Source organism: Panthera leo, chromosome B3 (genome assembly GCF_018350215.1).
Source record: "Panthera leo isolate Ple1 chromosome B3, P.leo_Ple1_pat1.1, whole genome shotgun sequence".
Taxonomy (NCBI): Eukaryota; Metazoa; Chordata; class Mammalia; order Carnivora; family Felidae; genus Panthera; species Panthera leo.
This window is the reverse complement of record NC_056684.1, coordinates 45,193,561-45,211,081: the sequence shown is the minus strand read 5'-3', so window position 1 is coordinate 45,211,081 and position 17,521 is coordinate 45,193,561. Positions and strand designations below refer to the sequence as shown.

General features: G+C 40.3%; 1 protein-coding gene across 2 annotated transcripts in view; it reads left to right on the top strand.

Annotated features, from left to right (window-relative positions):
* Positions 1-17,521, top strand: part of FAM81A (family with sequence similarity 81 member A) — a 77,819-nt gene that overhangs the window by 18,112 nt on the left and 42,186 nt on the right. The window contains exons 2-3 of one of the 2 annotated variants that reach the window (XM_042941873.1): positions 460-527; positions 1,553-1,826. In XM_042941873.1, coding sequence (XP_042797807.1) covers positions 481-527; positions 1,553-1,826 — 321 coding nt within the window. In that variant the 5' untranslated portion in view covers positions 460-480. Of the gene's footprint in view, positions 1-459; positions 557-1,552; positions 1,827-17,521 lie in introns of those variants that run through there. The other variant, XM_042941874.1, reaches the window with a different exon arrangement.

The following is a 17,521-nucleotide window of genomic DNA, read 5'->3' as shown; positions in this document are numbered from 1 at the left end:
GATTGATGTATTGTTTAAGATTGATTTAGAAATAAGTGCTTTTAATTTGCTATGGAGTTTACTAAATTTGCTGAGTTCACATTTACTAAGGTAGTTTCCTACCTTACATGATTGAAAAAGCCTGTTAAAGAAACTATCTTGTTTCCCTAAAAGGGGTTTCTCAAGCTTGACATGCAGGTACGGGATGAGGAAACTTCAGGAAAACCCACTTAACAGTCTTTGTTGATCTGTCTAGCAAGGCTTCGTAGTTTTAATTTTGATTTTGCTTGATTCTTTTCTCCTTATTTAGAAGCATTTGCTGTTTATTCCGTATGTAAGATAGAAGACATTTAATAATACAACTGATTGGTGTGTTGGCATAATTTACGATCCACTTAGTAAGTTCATAATAAGCTTTAGACGTCATTTAAATCCCAGATATAAACTGTTAAATAATTTAATGCTTATTTTTTTCAACAGATGTGAATTATTAAAAAGAAAATGGCCCGATGGTGCCCTGTATTTCCTTCTCTCGTCACCGAGGAAAGGTATAATATATGGAAAATATGCATCTAAGGTATACTTTTCCTTTCCACCAATCCCATGAGGGCTGCTAGTGGGTGTGATGGTTATTATAAATGAAGGCTTGTGGCTGTTACATTACCCAAGGATGATTTTGTTCAAGGGCAATAGAAGTACAGTTGTGTTCCCTCTCCAGCTTCCGTATAGAATGCTGTTGGCTGCTCAGCGATAGTGAGACGTGAAGACCTCATAATAGCCCTGCAGTACAGCTGTACTTCTGGTCACTGGTAAAACGCAACTGTGGAGGCCTGGAGACTAGTGTCCCACTAACCCTTTTAAATCAGAAGTTGCAGATTGGGGGGTCCATAGACCAGAACTGGCTCATGGAAGCGCATTGTTTGGCCTGCATTATCTTAAAATACTTTTTAAATGACTTGTTAACATTTAAAAGTCAGGTGATTTCACGTACAAGTCTGAATTTCCTGGCTATTCTTAAAATATGAGATGATCTGGAAAAATAGACCCACATCCCCAGATGGTTACTCATGGATGGGGCAGAACTAGGGCTGCCTTTAGTGGAGGAATGCCCTTTCCAGGTCTCCGCAGTCCCCTCCCTATCGTATGTGATATGCATCATTCATTTATGTTACCTACTTAACCCTTGTAGGCCTTTGAGTTTGTTAGTATGTTAGAAAACTGCTGTAGGGGAATGGAGGAGGAGGGCATGTCAGGAGACTTGACTTCGATGATACAGCTTAGTCTTGATAACACACCTTCAACTGGGGAGACATCTCAGTGTGCCCAATTCCACCAGCCTCTTGATTTTGGTGGTCATGGAACCTACTACCAACACACTGAAGTGTCTGCGTATGATTGTTTAAAGTTTCCTGGCTCACAGGGAAAACTCTTTGGTGCAGAAACCCTCCCTCAAACCCTGTTTAGCTTGTAGGGATAAATAATTGGCATTTCCTTCTCTGGAAAGTCTTGAATCTGGCTTTGAAAATTACTTTTTCCCAATTAACAACCCTAGTAATATGGCTCCCTTGCACAGGCGAGTTAGAACCATGCCCCGACACAGCCAGTCCCTGACCATGGCACCCTACTCATCTGTAAGCCTAGTGGAACAACTGGAAGATAGAATCCTCTGCCACGAGAAAACAACCGCTGCCCTTGTGGAGCACGCCTTCCGGATTAAAGACGACATTGTCAGCAGTTTGCAGAAAATGCAAAACAAAGGGGGAGGTGACCGCCTGGCCAGGCTTTTCTTGGAGGAGCACATCAGAAACATCACTGCCATAGTGAAGCAACTCAATCGGGATATTGAGGTGAGTAAGGTGTGTGCAAGTCAGCGTGGCCGCGATCCTTCCCACAGACCTGCAGGGGCTCAGCAGGCGGAATTCTTGCCTGCCAGGCAGTAATGCATTCAGACCAAAGCTTTCGGGCTGTGTATTTTAGCGTTCGCCGAGGAAACCCGCTTGAGCAAATAGCCTAATTAAATTTATTTCAGTATTTGATAGCAGTTACTGTCAGTGTCATTTATGTTTAATCTAAATTTACCTTGCTGACCATGAAATCTCTTCGTTTTGTTCGGCTCTCAATGAAGAGACAGAAGAACTAGTCAAATAGTTTCCCTGTAAAACCCTTCATATTGTCAAAGACAGCTATTAAGTCAATTACTAGGCCAGTCTTTGCTGCTTCAGATTAAATGTTTCTAGGTCATAATGATTACATATAATTCAGTTTATTATTCATACAATTTATGCATTTGGATTGCTTCTCAGACTTCCCTTTTATTGCTTTATTTTTTTCTTTGAAATAAGCCCAATGAAAGGCCAGTAGTGGCTAAATTTTTAAAATTTGTAAATGTATTGCTATTTATTGAATAATCACAGGGACCACACAATTTAGTTCAGAAGCTTAAGATTGTTTAGGGCCTGAATTTTCACATTGAACAGTGTTGCTATCCTTCACATGTAATTTTTAAATATATAAATAAAAGATATGTGGATAGATTAAGGAAAACCTTTGCTTCAAGTCATAGAGATTGTACCTGACTTATGCTTCCTGAAATTAAGCCTTATTTTTTTCCATGTCAGATTTGTGTTTATTTACTTTTTAATACTTTATTGATATATAATTTATAAGGCACAAAAATCCACCCAGTATGAGTGTACAATTCAGTATTTTTAGGAAATTTATACCGTTGTGCAACCATCAACCCAACTCAGTTGTAGAACATTTCCATCACCCTGAAAATTTCTTTAAAAAAAATTTTTTTTAATGTTTATTTATTTTTAAGAGAGATACAGAGAGACTGAGTGCAAGCGAGGGAGGGGTGGAGAGAGAGGGAGACACAGAATCTGAAGCAGGCTCCAGGCTCCGAGCTGTCAGTATAGAGCCCAACGCAGGGCTCGAACTCACGAACCGAACCATGAGATCATGACCTGAGGCGAAGTCAGACGCTCAACCAAATGAGCCACCCAGGCGCCCCACCCTGAAAATTTTTATCGGTCTCTTTGCCGTCAATCCCTGCTTGTACCCCAGGCCTGGGCAATCACTAAACTGTTTTCAGTCTCTATAAACGTGTCTCTTCTGGAAATTCCATATAAATGGAGTCTTATGATATGAAGTCTTTTGCAACTGGCTTTTTTCACTTAGCATAATCTTTCTGAGGTTCAGTCACGTTCTAGCATGTATCAGTGCAAGCATACATCAGAGATCTGGCAGGTGTGCTTCCAGATCACCGCAATAAAACGAATATAGCAATAAAGCAAGTCAAATGAATGTTTTGGTTTCCTAGTGCATACAAACGTTATGTTTACACTATCCTGTAATCTATTAAGTGTACAGTAGCATTATGTCAAGAAAATGTACATACCTTAATTTAAAAATGCTTTATCGTGGGGTGCCTGGGTGGCCCAGTCGGTTAAGCATCCGACTTCAGCTCGGGTCATGATCTCACAGTTCATGAGTTTGAACCCCGCATCAGGTTCTGCGCTGATAGCTCAGAGCCAGGAGCCTGCTTCGGATTCTGTGTCTCCCTCTCTCTCTGCCCCTCCCCCACTCGTGCTCTGCCTCTCCCTCTCTCAAAAATAAATAAACATTAAAAAAAATTAAAAATATTTTACTGCTAAAAAATGCCGACCGTCGTCTGAGCTTCCCATGAGTCGTAATCATTTTGCCTCAGTGTTGATGGCTGCTGACTGATCAGGGTGGTGGTGGCTACAGTTGGGGTGCCTACAGCAATTTCTTAAAACAAGACAGTAATGAAGTTTGCTGCATTAATTGGCTCTTGTTTCATGAACAGTTTCTCTGTAGCATATGATGGTGTTTGATCCTCTTTTCCCCACAGTAGAACTTCTTTCAAAACTTTTATCAACTAGGTTTACGTAATATTCTAAATTTTTGTTGTCATTTTAACAATCTTCATAGCATCTTCACCAGGAGTAGATTCCATCTCAAGAAAAGACTTTCTTTGCTCACTCGTAAGAAGGAGCTCTTCATCTGTTGAAGTTTTATCATGAGATTGCAACAATTCAGTCCCATCTTCAGGCTCCACTTCAAATTCTCTTGCTATTTCCATATCTGTAGTTACCTTCTCAGTCTTGAACCCCTCAAAGTCATCCACAAGGGTTAGAATCAACTTCTTCCAAGCTCCTGTTCTTGTTGATATTTTGATCTCTTCCCATGAATCACAAATGCTCTTAACAGCATGTAGAATGGTGAATGCTTTCCAGAGGGATTTCCAGAAGGAATCACTGTCTGTGGTAGCTCTAGCCTTATGAAATGTATTTCTTAAATAATGGAAGTACTCCTTGATCCTTTGGCTGCAGAACGGATGTTGTATGAGCAGGCATGAAAACAACATAAATCTCATTGTACATCTCCATCAGAGCTCTTGGATGACCAGATACACTGTCAATGAGCAGTAATATTTTGAGAGGAATCTTTTTTTTCTCAACAGCAGATCTCAACAATGGTCTCAAAATATTCAATAAACCATGTTGTGAACAGATGTGCTGTCATCCAGGCTTTGTTGTTCCATTTATAGAGCACAGACAGAGTAGACTTATAATTCTTAAGGGCCCGAGGATTTTCATAATGGTAAATGAGCATTGGCTTCGACTGAAAGTCACCAGCTGCATTACTAGCCCCTAACAGGGGGTGAAGCCTTGAAGCCAGGCACCGACTTCTCCTCTCCAGCTATGAAAATTTTAGATGGTGTCCTCTTTCAATATAAGGCTGTTTCATTTCCATTGAAAATCTGTTGTTCAGTATAGTCACCTTCATTCATTATCTTAGCTAGACCTTCTGGATAACCTGCTACAGCTTCTACATCAGTACTTGCTGCTTCACCTTGCACTTCTATGTTATGGAGACGGCTTCCTTCCTTAAACCTCATACACCAATCTCTGCTATCTTCAGACTCTTCTTCTGCAGCTTCCTCACCTCTCAGCCTTCACACAATTGGAGAGAGTTAGAGCCTTGCTCTGGGTTAGACTTTGGCTTAAGGGAATGCTGTGACTGGTTTGATCTTCTGTCCAGATGACTCACACTTTCTCCATATCAGTAACAAGCCCTTTGGCTTTCTTATCATTTGAGTGTTCATCGGAGTAGCACTTATAATTTCCTTCAAAAATTTCTCCTTTGCGTTCACAACCTGGCTAACCATTTGACACAAGAGGCCTAGCTTTTGGCCTGTCTTGGCTTTCCACATGCCTTCTTCACCAAGTTTCTTCATTTCTCCTTTTGATTTAATGTGAGAGACATGCGACTCTTCCTTTCACTTGAACACTTAGCGGCCATTGCAGGCTTATTCGTTGGTCTAATTTCAGTACTGTTGTGGCTCAAAGAATTGGGGGGCCCAAAGAGAGGGAGAGAGATGGAGGAATGGCTGGTTGGTGGAGCGGTCAGAACACACGCACATTTATCCGTTAAATTCACTGTCTTATATGGGTGCAGTTTGTGGCATGCCACAACAATTACTGTAATAACGTCAAAGGTCGCCGATCACGGATCACCATAAAAAGTATAATAATAATAATGACAAAGTTTGAAATATTGTGAGAATTACCAAAATATGACACAGAAGCATGAAGTGAGCAAATGCTGTTGGAGAAATGGCGCCAGTGGACTTGTTAAACACAGGGTTGCCACAAACCTTCAGTTTGTAGAAAACTGAAGTGTCTGGGAAGCACGATAAAACAAGGTATGCCTGTAGTTCATTTCCTTTTATGTCTGAGTGGTATCCTACTGTATGGATATGCCACATATTGCTCATCCATCCATTAATTGATGGACATTTGGATTGTCTCCAGGTTTTAGCTGCTGTGCACACTTGCTTATATAAGCCTGTGTGGACATGGTTTCATTTCTCTTGGGTAAATTACTAGGAGTAGAACTGCTGACTGAGTCTTACAGTAAGCGTATGTTTAACTTTTTAAAACATAGCCGAATAATTTTCCAAAGTGGCTCTACACATTTTACGATCTCATCAGCAATATATGAGACTTCTCGTTTCTCCAGATCCTTATCAACACTTGGTGTTCTCTCTCTCTTTGATTATAGTCATTATAATGGACGTGTAGCGGTGTCCCACTGTAGTTTTGATTTGCATTTCTTTAATGACTGAGGATGCTGAGCACCTTTTCAGGTGCTTATTGGTCATTTGTATGTCTTCTTTGGTGAAATGTCTCCTCGAGTCTTCTGCCCAGTCTTTAAAATTAATTTTTTTTAAATTTTTTTTAACGTTTATTTTTATTTATTTTTTTTTATTTTTAAAAATTTTTTTAACGTTTATTTATTTTTGAGACAGAGAGAGAGACAGAGCATGAACGGGGGAGGGGCAGAGAGAGGGAGACACAGAATCGGAAACAGGCTCCAGGCTCTGAGCCATCAGCCCAGAGCCCGACGCGGGGCTTGAACTCACGGACCGTGAGATCATGACCTGAGCTGAAGTCGGACGCTTAACCAACTGAGCCACCCAGGCGCCCCTTATTTTTATTTTTGAGACAGAGAGAGACAGAGCATGAACAGGGGAGGGGCAGAGAGAGAGGGAGACACAGAATTAGATACAGGCTCCAGGCTCTGAGCTGTCAGCACAGAGCCCGACGCGGGGCTCGAACTCACGGACCGTGAGATCGTGACCTGAGCCGAAGTTGGACACTTAACCGACCAAGCCACCCAGGCGCCCCTAAAATTAATTTTTTTTTTTTCAACGTTTTTTATTTATTTTTGGGACAGAGAGAGACAGAGCATGAACGGGGGAGGGTCAGAGAGAGAGGGAGACACAGAATCGGAAACAGGCTCCAGGCTCCGAGCCATCAGCCCATAGCCTGACGCGGGGCTCGAACTCACGGACCGCGAGATCGTGACCTGGCTGAAGTCGGACGCTTAACCGACTGCGCCACCCAGGTGCCCCTAAAATTAATTTTTTGATTGTGGTAAGATATTTACCATCTTAGCCGTTAAGCATACAATTCGGTGGCATTAAGTACGTTCACTGTCTTGTATGCAATGATCGCCACTACCCATTTCCAAAACTTTTTAATCATCCCAAACAGAAACATCGTTTCCATGAAACAATAACTCCCAGTTCCACAGCCCTCTCGGCCACTGCTACCCTCTATTTTACTTTCTGTCTCTACGAATTTGCCTATCCTGGGTACACCATACAAGTGGGATCATACAGTATGTGTCCTTTTGTGTCTGGGTTATGTCACTTAGCTGAATGTTGTAGCAAATATTAGAAGCTATTTTTAAGTTGGGTTATTTGTCTAATTACTGAGTTGTAAGAAGTCTTAAGTTAGTCTAGCTTCAAGTCCCTTATCATACATGTGATTTGCAGAAATTTTCTCCCGTTCTCTGGCTTATGTTTTCATTTTCCTAATGGTGTCTTTTGAAGTGCAGCATTTTAAAAATTTTAATGAAGTCAGCTTACCAGTTTTTTTCTTTTATGGCTTGTAATTTTAGTGTTGTGTCTTAAGAACTGTCTTGCTTAACCCATGGTCACAAAGATTTTCTCCTATGTTTTCTTCTAAAGTTTTAGTTTTAATTCTTAACATTTAGGTCTGTGATCCATTTTGAGTTCATGTTTATGTAAAAAGTGACATAAAGGTCTGAGTTAATTTTTTTCCCCATTTGGATGCTCAAGGAAAATTTTCCCATTTGTCCCTTTGTTGAAAATCAATTGACCATAAAACAAGGGTTTTTTCCTGGATTCTGTTGATCTCTATGTTTTTTGTATGCTAATACCACATTGCCCTAATTAATTTCTGGCTTTAGAATACATACTGAAATTAGATACTGGGGCACCTGAGTGGCTCAGTTGGTTAAGCATCTGACTCTGGATTTTGGCTCAGGTCATGATCTCATAGTTTGTGAGATCAAGCCCCATGCGGGGCTCTGCTCTGACAGCACAGAGCCTACTTGGGAGTCTCTCTCTCTCTCTCTCTCTCTCTCTCTCTCTCAAAAATAAATAAACATTTAAAAATATTTTTAAAATTTAAATATTTTAAAAAGTAGAAATCAGACACTATAAGTCCTCCAACTTTGTTTTCCTTTCCAAATCGTTTTGGCTTTTCTAGGTCCTTTGTGTTTTCATGTAAGTTTTAGGATCAGCTTGCTGTTTCTATAGAAAAGCCTACTGAGATTTTTTGGTAATTACATAATTATTGTAATTATTATATAATTATGAAAAAATTTAAATATGAAAGAGTTCTGTGTTACAAACTGATATAAGTAAATCTCTAGGGGCACCTGGGTGGCTCAGTTCGTTGAGCATCCAACTCTTGATTTAGGCTCAGGTCATGATCCTAGAGTTGTGGGATCAAGCCCTATGTTGGGCTCTGTGTTGAGCGTGCAGCCTGCTTGGGATTCGCTCTCATTCTCCTTCTCTCTCTCTCTCTCTCTGTCTCTCTCTCTTTCTCTCCCCCTCCCCCATCCCTCTCTCCTGTTTGTGCTCTCTAAAATAAAACCAATAAAATAAAATAAAATAAAATGTAAACATCTGTCTTAGTTGCAAGCCTACTGAGACTTTGACAGAAGTTGCTTCGAATATACAGATCAATTTTGGGAGAATTGCCATCTTCACCATATTGAGTAATTCATTAATCATTTGAGAGAACCAACTCTTGGTTTTATTCATTTTTTTCTCTTCCTTTTCTGTTTTCTATTTAATTGATTTCAACTCTGTGTGATTTCCGTTTTTCCTGCTTGCTTTTATTAGGTTTGCTTTCCATTTTCTAGTTTCTTAAGGTGGAAGCTTTGGTAATTGGTTTGAGATCTTTAGTCTTTTCTGATAATGGTGTTTAAAGTTATCCAGTGTCCTCCAGCTGCTTTAGCTGCTTCCCATGAATTTTGGTATGTTGTGTTTTTGTTTTCCTTCAGTTGAAAATTATTTTACTTTTAAGATTTTACTTTTAAGTAATCCCCACACCCAACATGGGGTTTGAACTCACAACCTCAGGACCAAGAGTCACGTGCTTTAACTGGCTGAGCCAGCCAGGCACCCCCAGTTGAAAATACTTAAAATTTTCACTTTATTTTTGTAACTTTATTTTTGGCTCATGTGTTACTTAGCAGTGTGTTGTTCAATTTCCAAATGTTTGGGGTTTCCCAAAATTTATTTCATGTGGTGGAGCTCTTATTTAATTCCATGTGGGCAGAGAACATACTTTTTCTATCTTTGATCACTTTACATTTATTGAGACTCTTGTTCTATCAGTTATTTAAGTCTCCAACTCTTGTTGAAAAATCTTTTTCTCCTTTCAACTCTGTTAGTTTTTGCTTCAAGTGTTTTGGGGTTCTGTTGCTCGGTACATATGCATTTATAATGATACATTGACCTTTTTATCTTTATAAAATGTTTCTCTCAACTTAACAGAAACCCATGGGGGAGGGGAAGGGAAAAAAAAAAAAAAAAGAGGTTAGAGTGGGAGAGAGCCAAAGCATAAGAGACTCTTAAAAACTGAGAACAAACTGAGGGTTGATGGGGGGGTGGGAGGGAGGGAGGGTGGGTGATGGGTATTGAGGAGGGCACCTTTTGGGATGAGCACTGGGTGTTGTATGGAAACCAATTTGACAATAAATTTCATATATTGAAAAAAAATTTTTTTTTAAATGTTTCTCTCTCTCTCTAGTAGTATTTCTCATCTTGAAGTCTGTTTTGTCTGATATTAGTATAACTATCTCAACTCTTTCATGGCTACTGTGTGCATATTTAATTTCGTTTTGTGATAATTCTCTCTTAGCTTATACCCAAGTAAGGTCCTGGTGTATCACATGGAAACCAACCTTCACTGTTCATTGAGATTCTCACATACCTTTACTAAGGACAGGAATTCACTCAAAACTGTACCCTAATCAAAGTATATTTGTTTTCAGGGTTCTAAAATATCTATTCTTCTTATGACGTTTAAAGAAAAGGATTATGTATTTGTTATTCAGGGGATGTAGTGGATCTTTGCCGTTTTGGTGCGTGACGTCATCCGCTCCAATTTCTTCTGGTATACAGAAACTTGATTTCTTTCCGGTGTTTACCTTTCTTCCATCGGACACAGACTGGATGGCTGTTCATCAGTTGCCTTATCACCTTTTTTGCTAAAGAGCATTGGAACCAGTAACTCAGGCCAGAGAATTGAGTCTCTCACTCCCTGGAGCTTGAAACCTGAGCGGGGTGATTCAGAGTGGAAATGATTGGAGCGTCTTCCCCACAGCAGCTGTGTCTGCAGGATACTGGCCAGTGTTCCTGCTGCATGGACCCTAGGAAACACCTTTTATGTCCCCTTCAGTCTACGTCCCCAGCTGCCCTTTTGGTTGTCCTCTGTCCTCAGATCTCTCCTCTGATCCTTCCAGTAAATTCCATTTTTCCCCGAAGTTAAGCCAGAGGCAAGTTTCCATTGCCTGCAACCAAAGAACTCAAATGACATCAGAAGGGCATAGGAAGTTTAAAAGATCCATAGATGAATTTACATGTTTTTGGAAGGTGGTGTTTGTACTTAGAATGATCTTTCCAGTTTTATATTTATGAGCTAAAGCAGTTTTATTCAACCCAGAAGCTGAATAACTTGCCAACCCCAAGTTTGTACCTTTACTAAATTGAAGAACCCCAACTTAAAGATTTCAACTTTGAAAAGGGGTAGAGATCCATTAGGGGACTGATATCCCTGCTGTACCCAAATCTAGAGAGGGAGATAGATAAAATCAAAGTAATTGGGAATAAATGATTCTCACTGTTCCATCCCTTAACCAGTGGCAAAGAAGCATTTCATAAAAGAATACAAACACCCCTGTGTTTCATGTTAGAAAATATTATGACCTCTCCGTGCCTTTCCATGCCCAGCATGTCCCTGGAGGTACTCAGCTAGGTTCCCTTTGCCTGTGTGCGTAGTGGACAGACTGGAGCCTGGAGCCAACCTACTCTGGCGGTACTGTTCTCAGGAAAAGCATAGAGTGTAAGTAACTGTGCCCTTAGAAAACCCTGGACTTGGGGCGCCTGCCTGGCACAGTCAGTGGAGCATGTGTCTCTTGATCTCGCGGCTGTGAGTTCAAGCTCTATGTTGGGCATAGAGCTTACTTAAAAAAGTAAATAAAATTTAAACATTAAAAAAAAGAAAAGAAAGCCCTAGACTTAATTTTTGCCGCATGAAAGCTGATAGTGCTTTAGCTGCAACTATGGGGCCCAGGGAATAATTTCCTCTTTGGTAGCTGCTATGTACTAATCCAATGATCAGAACCACTTTAAAACATATAATTTCCAACCTCAGTGGAGCCCTCAGTCTTATTTAATAGTTTTTTTCTTGATAGGAAGACCTCCGTGCTACCTCCTCCTTTGCCTCTAATTTCCCTTCCCTTAGGTATCCTGAGCACCCAGCACTTACCAGCATTACCGCAGCATTTATGGAATAGGACTGGCATTGTTCCTTTACAAGTCTGTTTCCCCAATAGATTGTGAACTCCTCAAAAAGAAAGAAAGCTTGTCTTATTCATCTGTGCATTGTCCAGCACAGCGTGTGGAGCAAAATGCCATGAATGCTTATTAAGTGAACAAATGCCCAATTCATAGTGAAGCCGGTTGCAGATTTGCCGGTAGCATAAAGAGAAGGAGAAGAGACCCTGAGGTCATCTGTACAGACTGCAACCTTCTCTGACGAGGGAGCCAAGGCTCAGGAAGTGAGGGGACTTTCAGATTTCAAGGCCAGTAAGTGGCAGCTCTGAGACTAAACTCAGATCGTTAAAATCCAAAAAATACGCTCTTTTTCTTTTCTACTTCGCCTCTTGGAAGCTCTTCTAGAACTCTGGCCTTAGGTAGCCAACTCTCAAATGTGACAGGTCGTGCTTTTCAGCCATTCTTTGCTTTCTGAATATTTCTACCCTGTCAGGAAGAATTTCTTCATGAAAGTAGGTAATTCTAGCTTTAGTTCATACTGAGTTCTCTCCTGCCCCATCATTCCTTTGATGCAAGTTCATTAAACTGCTTAATTACAGTTATTAGCAAACATCCCTAGGAATCCAGTCATCATCAGTCATGTAGGATTTTGCTAATTGTTTTTAAGGTGTGTTTTTAAAATGTGATTTTTCATCAAGACAGCATGGTATTGGCATAAAAACAGACACATAGACCAATGGAATAGAATAGAAACCCCAGAACTAGACCCACAAACGTATGGCCAACTCATCTTTGACAAAGCAGGAAAGAACATCCAATGGAAAAAAGACAGTCTCTTTAACAAATGGTGCTGGGAGAACTGGACAGCAACATGCAGAAGGTTGAAACTAGACCACTTTCTCACACCATTCACAAAAATAAACTCAAAATGGATAAAGGACCTGAATGTGAGACAGGAAACCATCAAAACCTTAGAGGAGAAAGCAGGAAAAGACCTCTCTGACCTCAGCCGTAGCAATCTCTTACTCGGCACATCCCCAAAGGCAAGGGAATTAAAAGCAAAAGTGAATTACTGGGACCTTATGAAGATAAAAAGCTTCTGCACAGCAAAGGAAACAACCAACAAAACTAAAAGGCAACCAACGGAATGGGAAAAGATATTTGCAAATGACACATCGGACAAAGGGCTAGTATCCAAAATCTATAAAGAGCTCATCAAACTCCACACCCGAAAAACAAATAACCCAGTGAAGAAATGGGCAGAAAACATGAATAGACACTTCTCTAAAGAAGACATCCGGATGGCCAACAGGCACATGAAAAGATGTTCAACGTCGCTCCTTATCAGGGAAATACAAATCAAAACCACACTCAGATACCACCTCACGCCAGTCAGAGTGGCCAAAATGAAGAAATCAGGAGACTATAGATGCTGGAGAGGATGTGGAGAAACAGGAACCCTCTTGCACTGTTGGTGGGAATGCAAATTGGTGCAGCCGCTCTGGAAAGCAGTGTGGAGGTTCCTCAGAAAATTAAAAATAGACCTACCCTATGACCCAGCAATAGCACTGCTAGGAATTTATCCAAGGGATACAGGAGTACTGATGCATAGGGGCACCTGTACCCCAATGTTTATAGCGGCACTCTCAACAATAGCCAAATTATGGAAAGAGCCTAAATGTCCATCAACTGATGAATGGATAAAGAAACTGTGGTTTATATACACAATGGAATACTACGTGGCAATGAGAAAAAATGAAATATGGCCTTTTGTAGCAACATGGATGGAACTGGAGAGTGTGATGCTAAGTGAAATAAGCCATACAGAGAAAGACAGATACCATATGGTTTCACTCTTATGTGGATCCTGAGAAACATAACAGAAACCCATGGGGGAGGGGAAGGAAAAAAAAAAAAAAAAAAAAAAAAAAAAAAAAAAAAAAAAGAGGTTAGAGTGGGAGAGAGCCAAAGCATTAGAGACTGTTAAAAAACTGAGAACAAACTGAGGGTTGATGGGGGGTGGGAGGGAGGGCAGGGTGGGAGGGAGGACAGGGTGGGTGATGGGTATTGAGGAGGGCACCTTTTGGGATGAGCACTGGGTGTTGTATGGAAACCAATTTGACAGTAAATTTCATATATTAAAAAATAAAAAAATAAATAAATAAATAAAAAAAAAAAAATAAAAAAAAAAAAAAAAAAAAAAAAAAAAAATAAAATGTGATTTTTAACAATTTATAATCCAGTGAATTTTATTTTTTATTTATATATTTTAAACTATTTTATTTCTTTTTTTTTAATTTTTTAATGTTTATTTTTGAGAGAGAGAGAGAGAGAGAGAGAGAGACAGTGCGAGTGGGGGAGGGGCAGAGAGAGAGGGAGACACAGAATCTGAAACAGGCTCCAGGCTCTGAGCTGTCAACACAGAGTGTGACACAGGGCTCAAACCTACGGACCACGTGGCTCATGACCTGGGCTGAAGTTGAACGCTTAACCGACTAAGTCCCCCAGATGCTCAAACTATTTTTTTTAATGTTTATTTATTTACTTAGAGAGTGAGAGAGACAGAGAGTGAGATTGGGGGAGAGTCAGAGAGGGGGAGAGAGATAGAATCCCAAGCAGGCTCCTGCTGTCAGCGCAGAGCCCAATGCAAGGCTGCTCGATCCCACGAACCATGAGATCATGACTCAAGCCAAAATTAAGAGTTGGACGCTCCATCAGCTGAGCCACCCAGGCTCCCTGCAATGCAATGAATTTTAAAGTAATTTCAATTTCGCTGCTTTTTCATCTGAAACACATTGTATATAATGATTATTCTTGCCTTAACCAGACAGCACTCTTTTCCATTTACATATATTTTTGGATTTGTGGTTTTGCAAATGAAAAGATGATTTCCGTTGTAGAGAGAAAGAACTGAATAAAATCTGATTCTGATAAAAATTTACTTTGCATGTATGAGCATTTACTTTTTATAACTGGTAATAACTATGTATCATTATAAAGTAACAGAAGGAAGTTTAGAAATTTAATAGACTCCAATATAAAACACTAATTACATGGTTTTACATATATTATGAGCCTGAGTGTGTTTACCCAAACACAACTAAAATTAGGATGCTTGATGAGATATCAGAATTGCCACATTGTAGCCAAAATTTGTTAAAGTAAAATCATGGTGTAGATTAAAATTTAAAAAGTACTAAAAAGAAGTCTTTATTTATAAGTACTATAAAATTGGGATGGTGGATATTATGCAAAGACAATATTTGCATATTTAAAGCAAAGAGGTGTGAAGATATTCAAAGTGTATTTAAATGATGTGAAGGATGTATTTTGGTTGTTTTTTTTTAAAGTAGGCTCTGTGCCCAATGTGGGGCTTGAACTCATGACCCCAAGATCAAGAGTCGCATGCTTCACTGACTGAGCCAGCTGGATACCCCTTGTCTGTAGGTTCTTAATGAATTTCTTCAGTGAATTGCCTGGTGTTAAAATTATTTGTATTACTGGTTTACACTTGTTTTTCAGTTCAATAAATAAAAACTTACTGGGTATTTGTTTTATAAAAATCTGTCCCTGCAGATGATTTTGTGTCACAAAACTAAGGCTGTAGTAAAGTTCTCTCCAGGCTCCTGATAGAGCTAGTCAAATTGAGATATGTTAATACTATATCTTGGCAAATTTGCCTGGTTAAGTCTTTATGATTCTCTGTCATGTGGCTTTGAACACAGTATACAAAAAGAAAAGCAAAATGTGTTGTTAAACCTCTAGCCTGTGTGATCCTTAAGAGCTAGAACTAAGTCCTCATTTTTCTATTTTTAGCACCTACCACAGTGTCTGGCACAGAGTACAAGTTCAAAAAATGTTTCTTTTTAAAATTTTTTTATTTTAGAGAAAGAGAGAGTGTGAGTGGGGGAGAGGGGCAGAGGGAGAGAGAGAGAGAATCTCAGGCAGACTTCATGCTCAGCATGGAGCCCAACACAGGACCTGATCCCACAACCCCGGGATCCTGACCTGAGCCAAAATCAAGAGTTGGACGCTCAACAGGCTGAGCCACCCAGGTGTCCCTCAAAAAAAGTTTCATATTTAAAGGCTCTGGGGACCTTGACCCTTCCAGAACCCTGTAATTATTGCCCATATTTTATCAGTGGATTCTAATGTCAAAACAGATGACTCTTGTGTGCTGGTACATAGTAGGTGCTTGATAAATGTTGAAGGAAAGAATCTTTTGTTTTAATGTTTCCCCACCCATTGTCTCCACTGGCAATTTGCCTTACGATGTGGAGTATGTTATCAATTATTTATTCCACGGAAACATTCCACAAATAATCATCATCATTATAAATTTAGAAGAGGTAATGTGGTCAGTTATGAATTATACATGTCTGGATTATCTGTACTGTCTTTAAGCTTTTATCAATCCCTGGAGGCCAACTCCTGATAAGAAGTCCATGCCTTTTGTTGGTGGTAAGCTTCCCCTTCTATGACACTTTGATGGCTTGGGAAGTGGTTGAGACCCCCGTGTCCCCTAAGGGCTTTCACGGTGTCTTTGGCCTTTAGGGAGTCAGGCTGTGGGGTCTGCTACCTTGCTGGTTGGAATCTGCGGACCTACTCCTGGTTTCCATGTGCTCAGGCTTCATGTCTGTCTGGCTTGGGGTGGCTCTGACCTAGTTAAGTTTTGGGAGACTGTATCAAGCCCTCACCTATTGACTCAATTACACATAATTTGCTAGTTTAATAACTTGCAAGTGGGGTATTGAAGAATTTTTTAAACTCAAGAGATGAGTGCAGAGTTGGGCCTTATCAGCATATCACAGCAGAGGTGAGGACAATCATGTTCATGTATACTTGGATGCACAAATGGGAACTTGGTTCAGTGTGCATCTAGCACTGTCAGCAAAGAGAGTGTAGGCTGCCAGACTTCGTATATACATATCTTTAAAAGTTTATTTATTTATTTTGAGAGAGACAGACAGACAGAGAGAATCCCAAGTGGGCTTGGGAATCCCAAGTGTTAGTGCAGAGCCCAACACAGGGCTTGAACTCATGAACCGTGAGATCATGACCTGAGCCGACATCAAGAGTTGGCGCTCAACCAGCTGAGCCACCCAGATGCTCCAGACTTCATATATTTTATCTAAAAAGGGAATTCCAGCCTGAAGCTGAGTGATCTTGTCCAGTTGGAACAGGTGTCTCAGCAGAGGGACTTTGGTGATTATCATCTGTATTAGTCAGGGTTCTCCAGAAAAACAGAACCAACAGGATGTCCATCTATCCATCCATCCATCCATCCATCCATCCATCCATCTATTATAAGGTAATGGCTCACATGATTATGGAGGCTGAGAATTCCTACCATCTGCCATCTGCAAGCTGAAGACCCAGGAAAGCCAGTGGTATAGTACTAAGTGCTGGGATCCAGAGAGCTGATAGTGTAGACTTTAGTTGAAGTCTGAAGGCTTGAGCACCAGCAGTGCTGAGGGCAGGAGAAGATGGACGTCCCAGCTCAGGCAGAATGTGAATGCCCTTTCTTCCTCCCTTTTTTTCCCCCTCCTTTCTATTCTACCATGGCTCTCAAGTGATGGGATAATGCCTACCCACTTTTGGGAGGGCATGTGCCAATTCAAATGCCTTTTGGAAACAACCTCACAGACACACCCAGAAATTATGTTTAACCAGCTATCTGGCTCAGTTAAGCTGACATATAATTAACCACCTCATTATCCATATTCATTTTGTTTTAAGTCTACCTGCCAGACGTGACTTGTCCTGTGTCTTGACTCTAGAGAGAGAAGACAGTGAATTGAATGCAATTTGAGTATTTGTTCAGTTCTGTTGATGGAGGTTTTTCAGTGTAAATTAACAAATTGGTGTTCTATTGTCTGCTCGTCTCTAATACATTTTAGCTTGTCTGGGTCCATCTTTGAGGACCTGATCACCTCTGGGCACTGGCTAAATCCAATCTCTAAGACTTGAATGTGAAAGACCAAATCCTGGAAAATGAAGCTAAATTAATTGGTCTCCAGTGGGATCCAGGCATTTTTAGAAGCACTGGGGCTACTGTAGTGACCCAGACATGCAAGGCCTTTACTCTTAGTTAGTTCTGCTGCACATTCTAGTAGGGTTTACAGCCAGTAA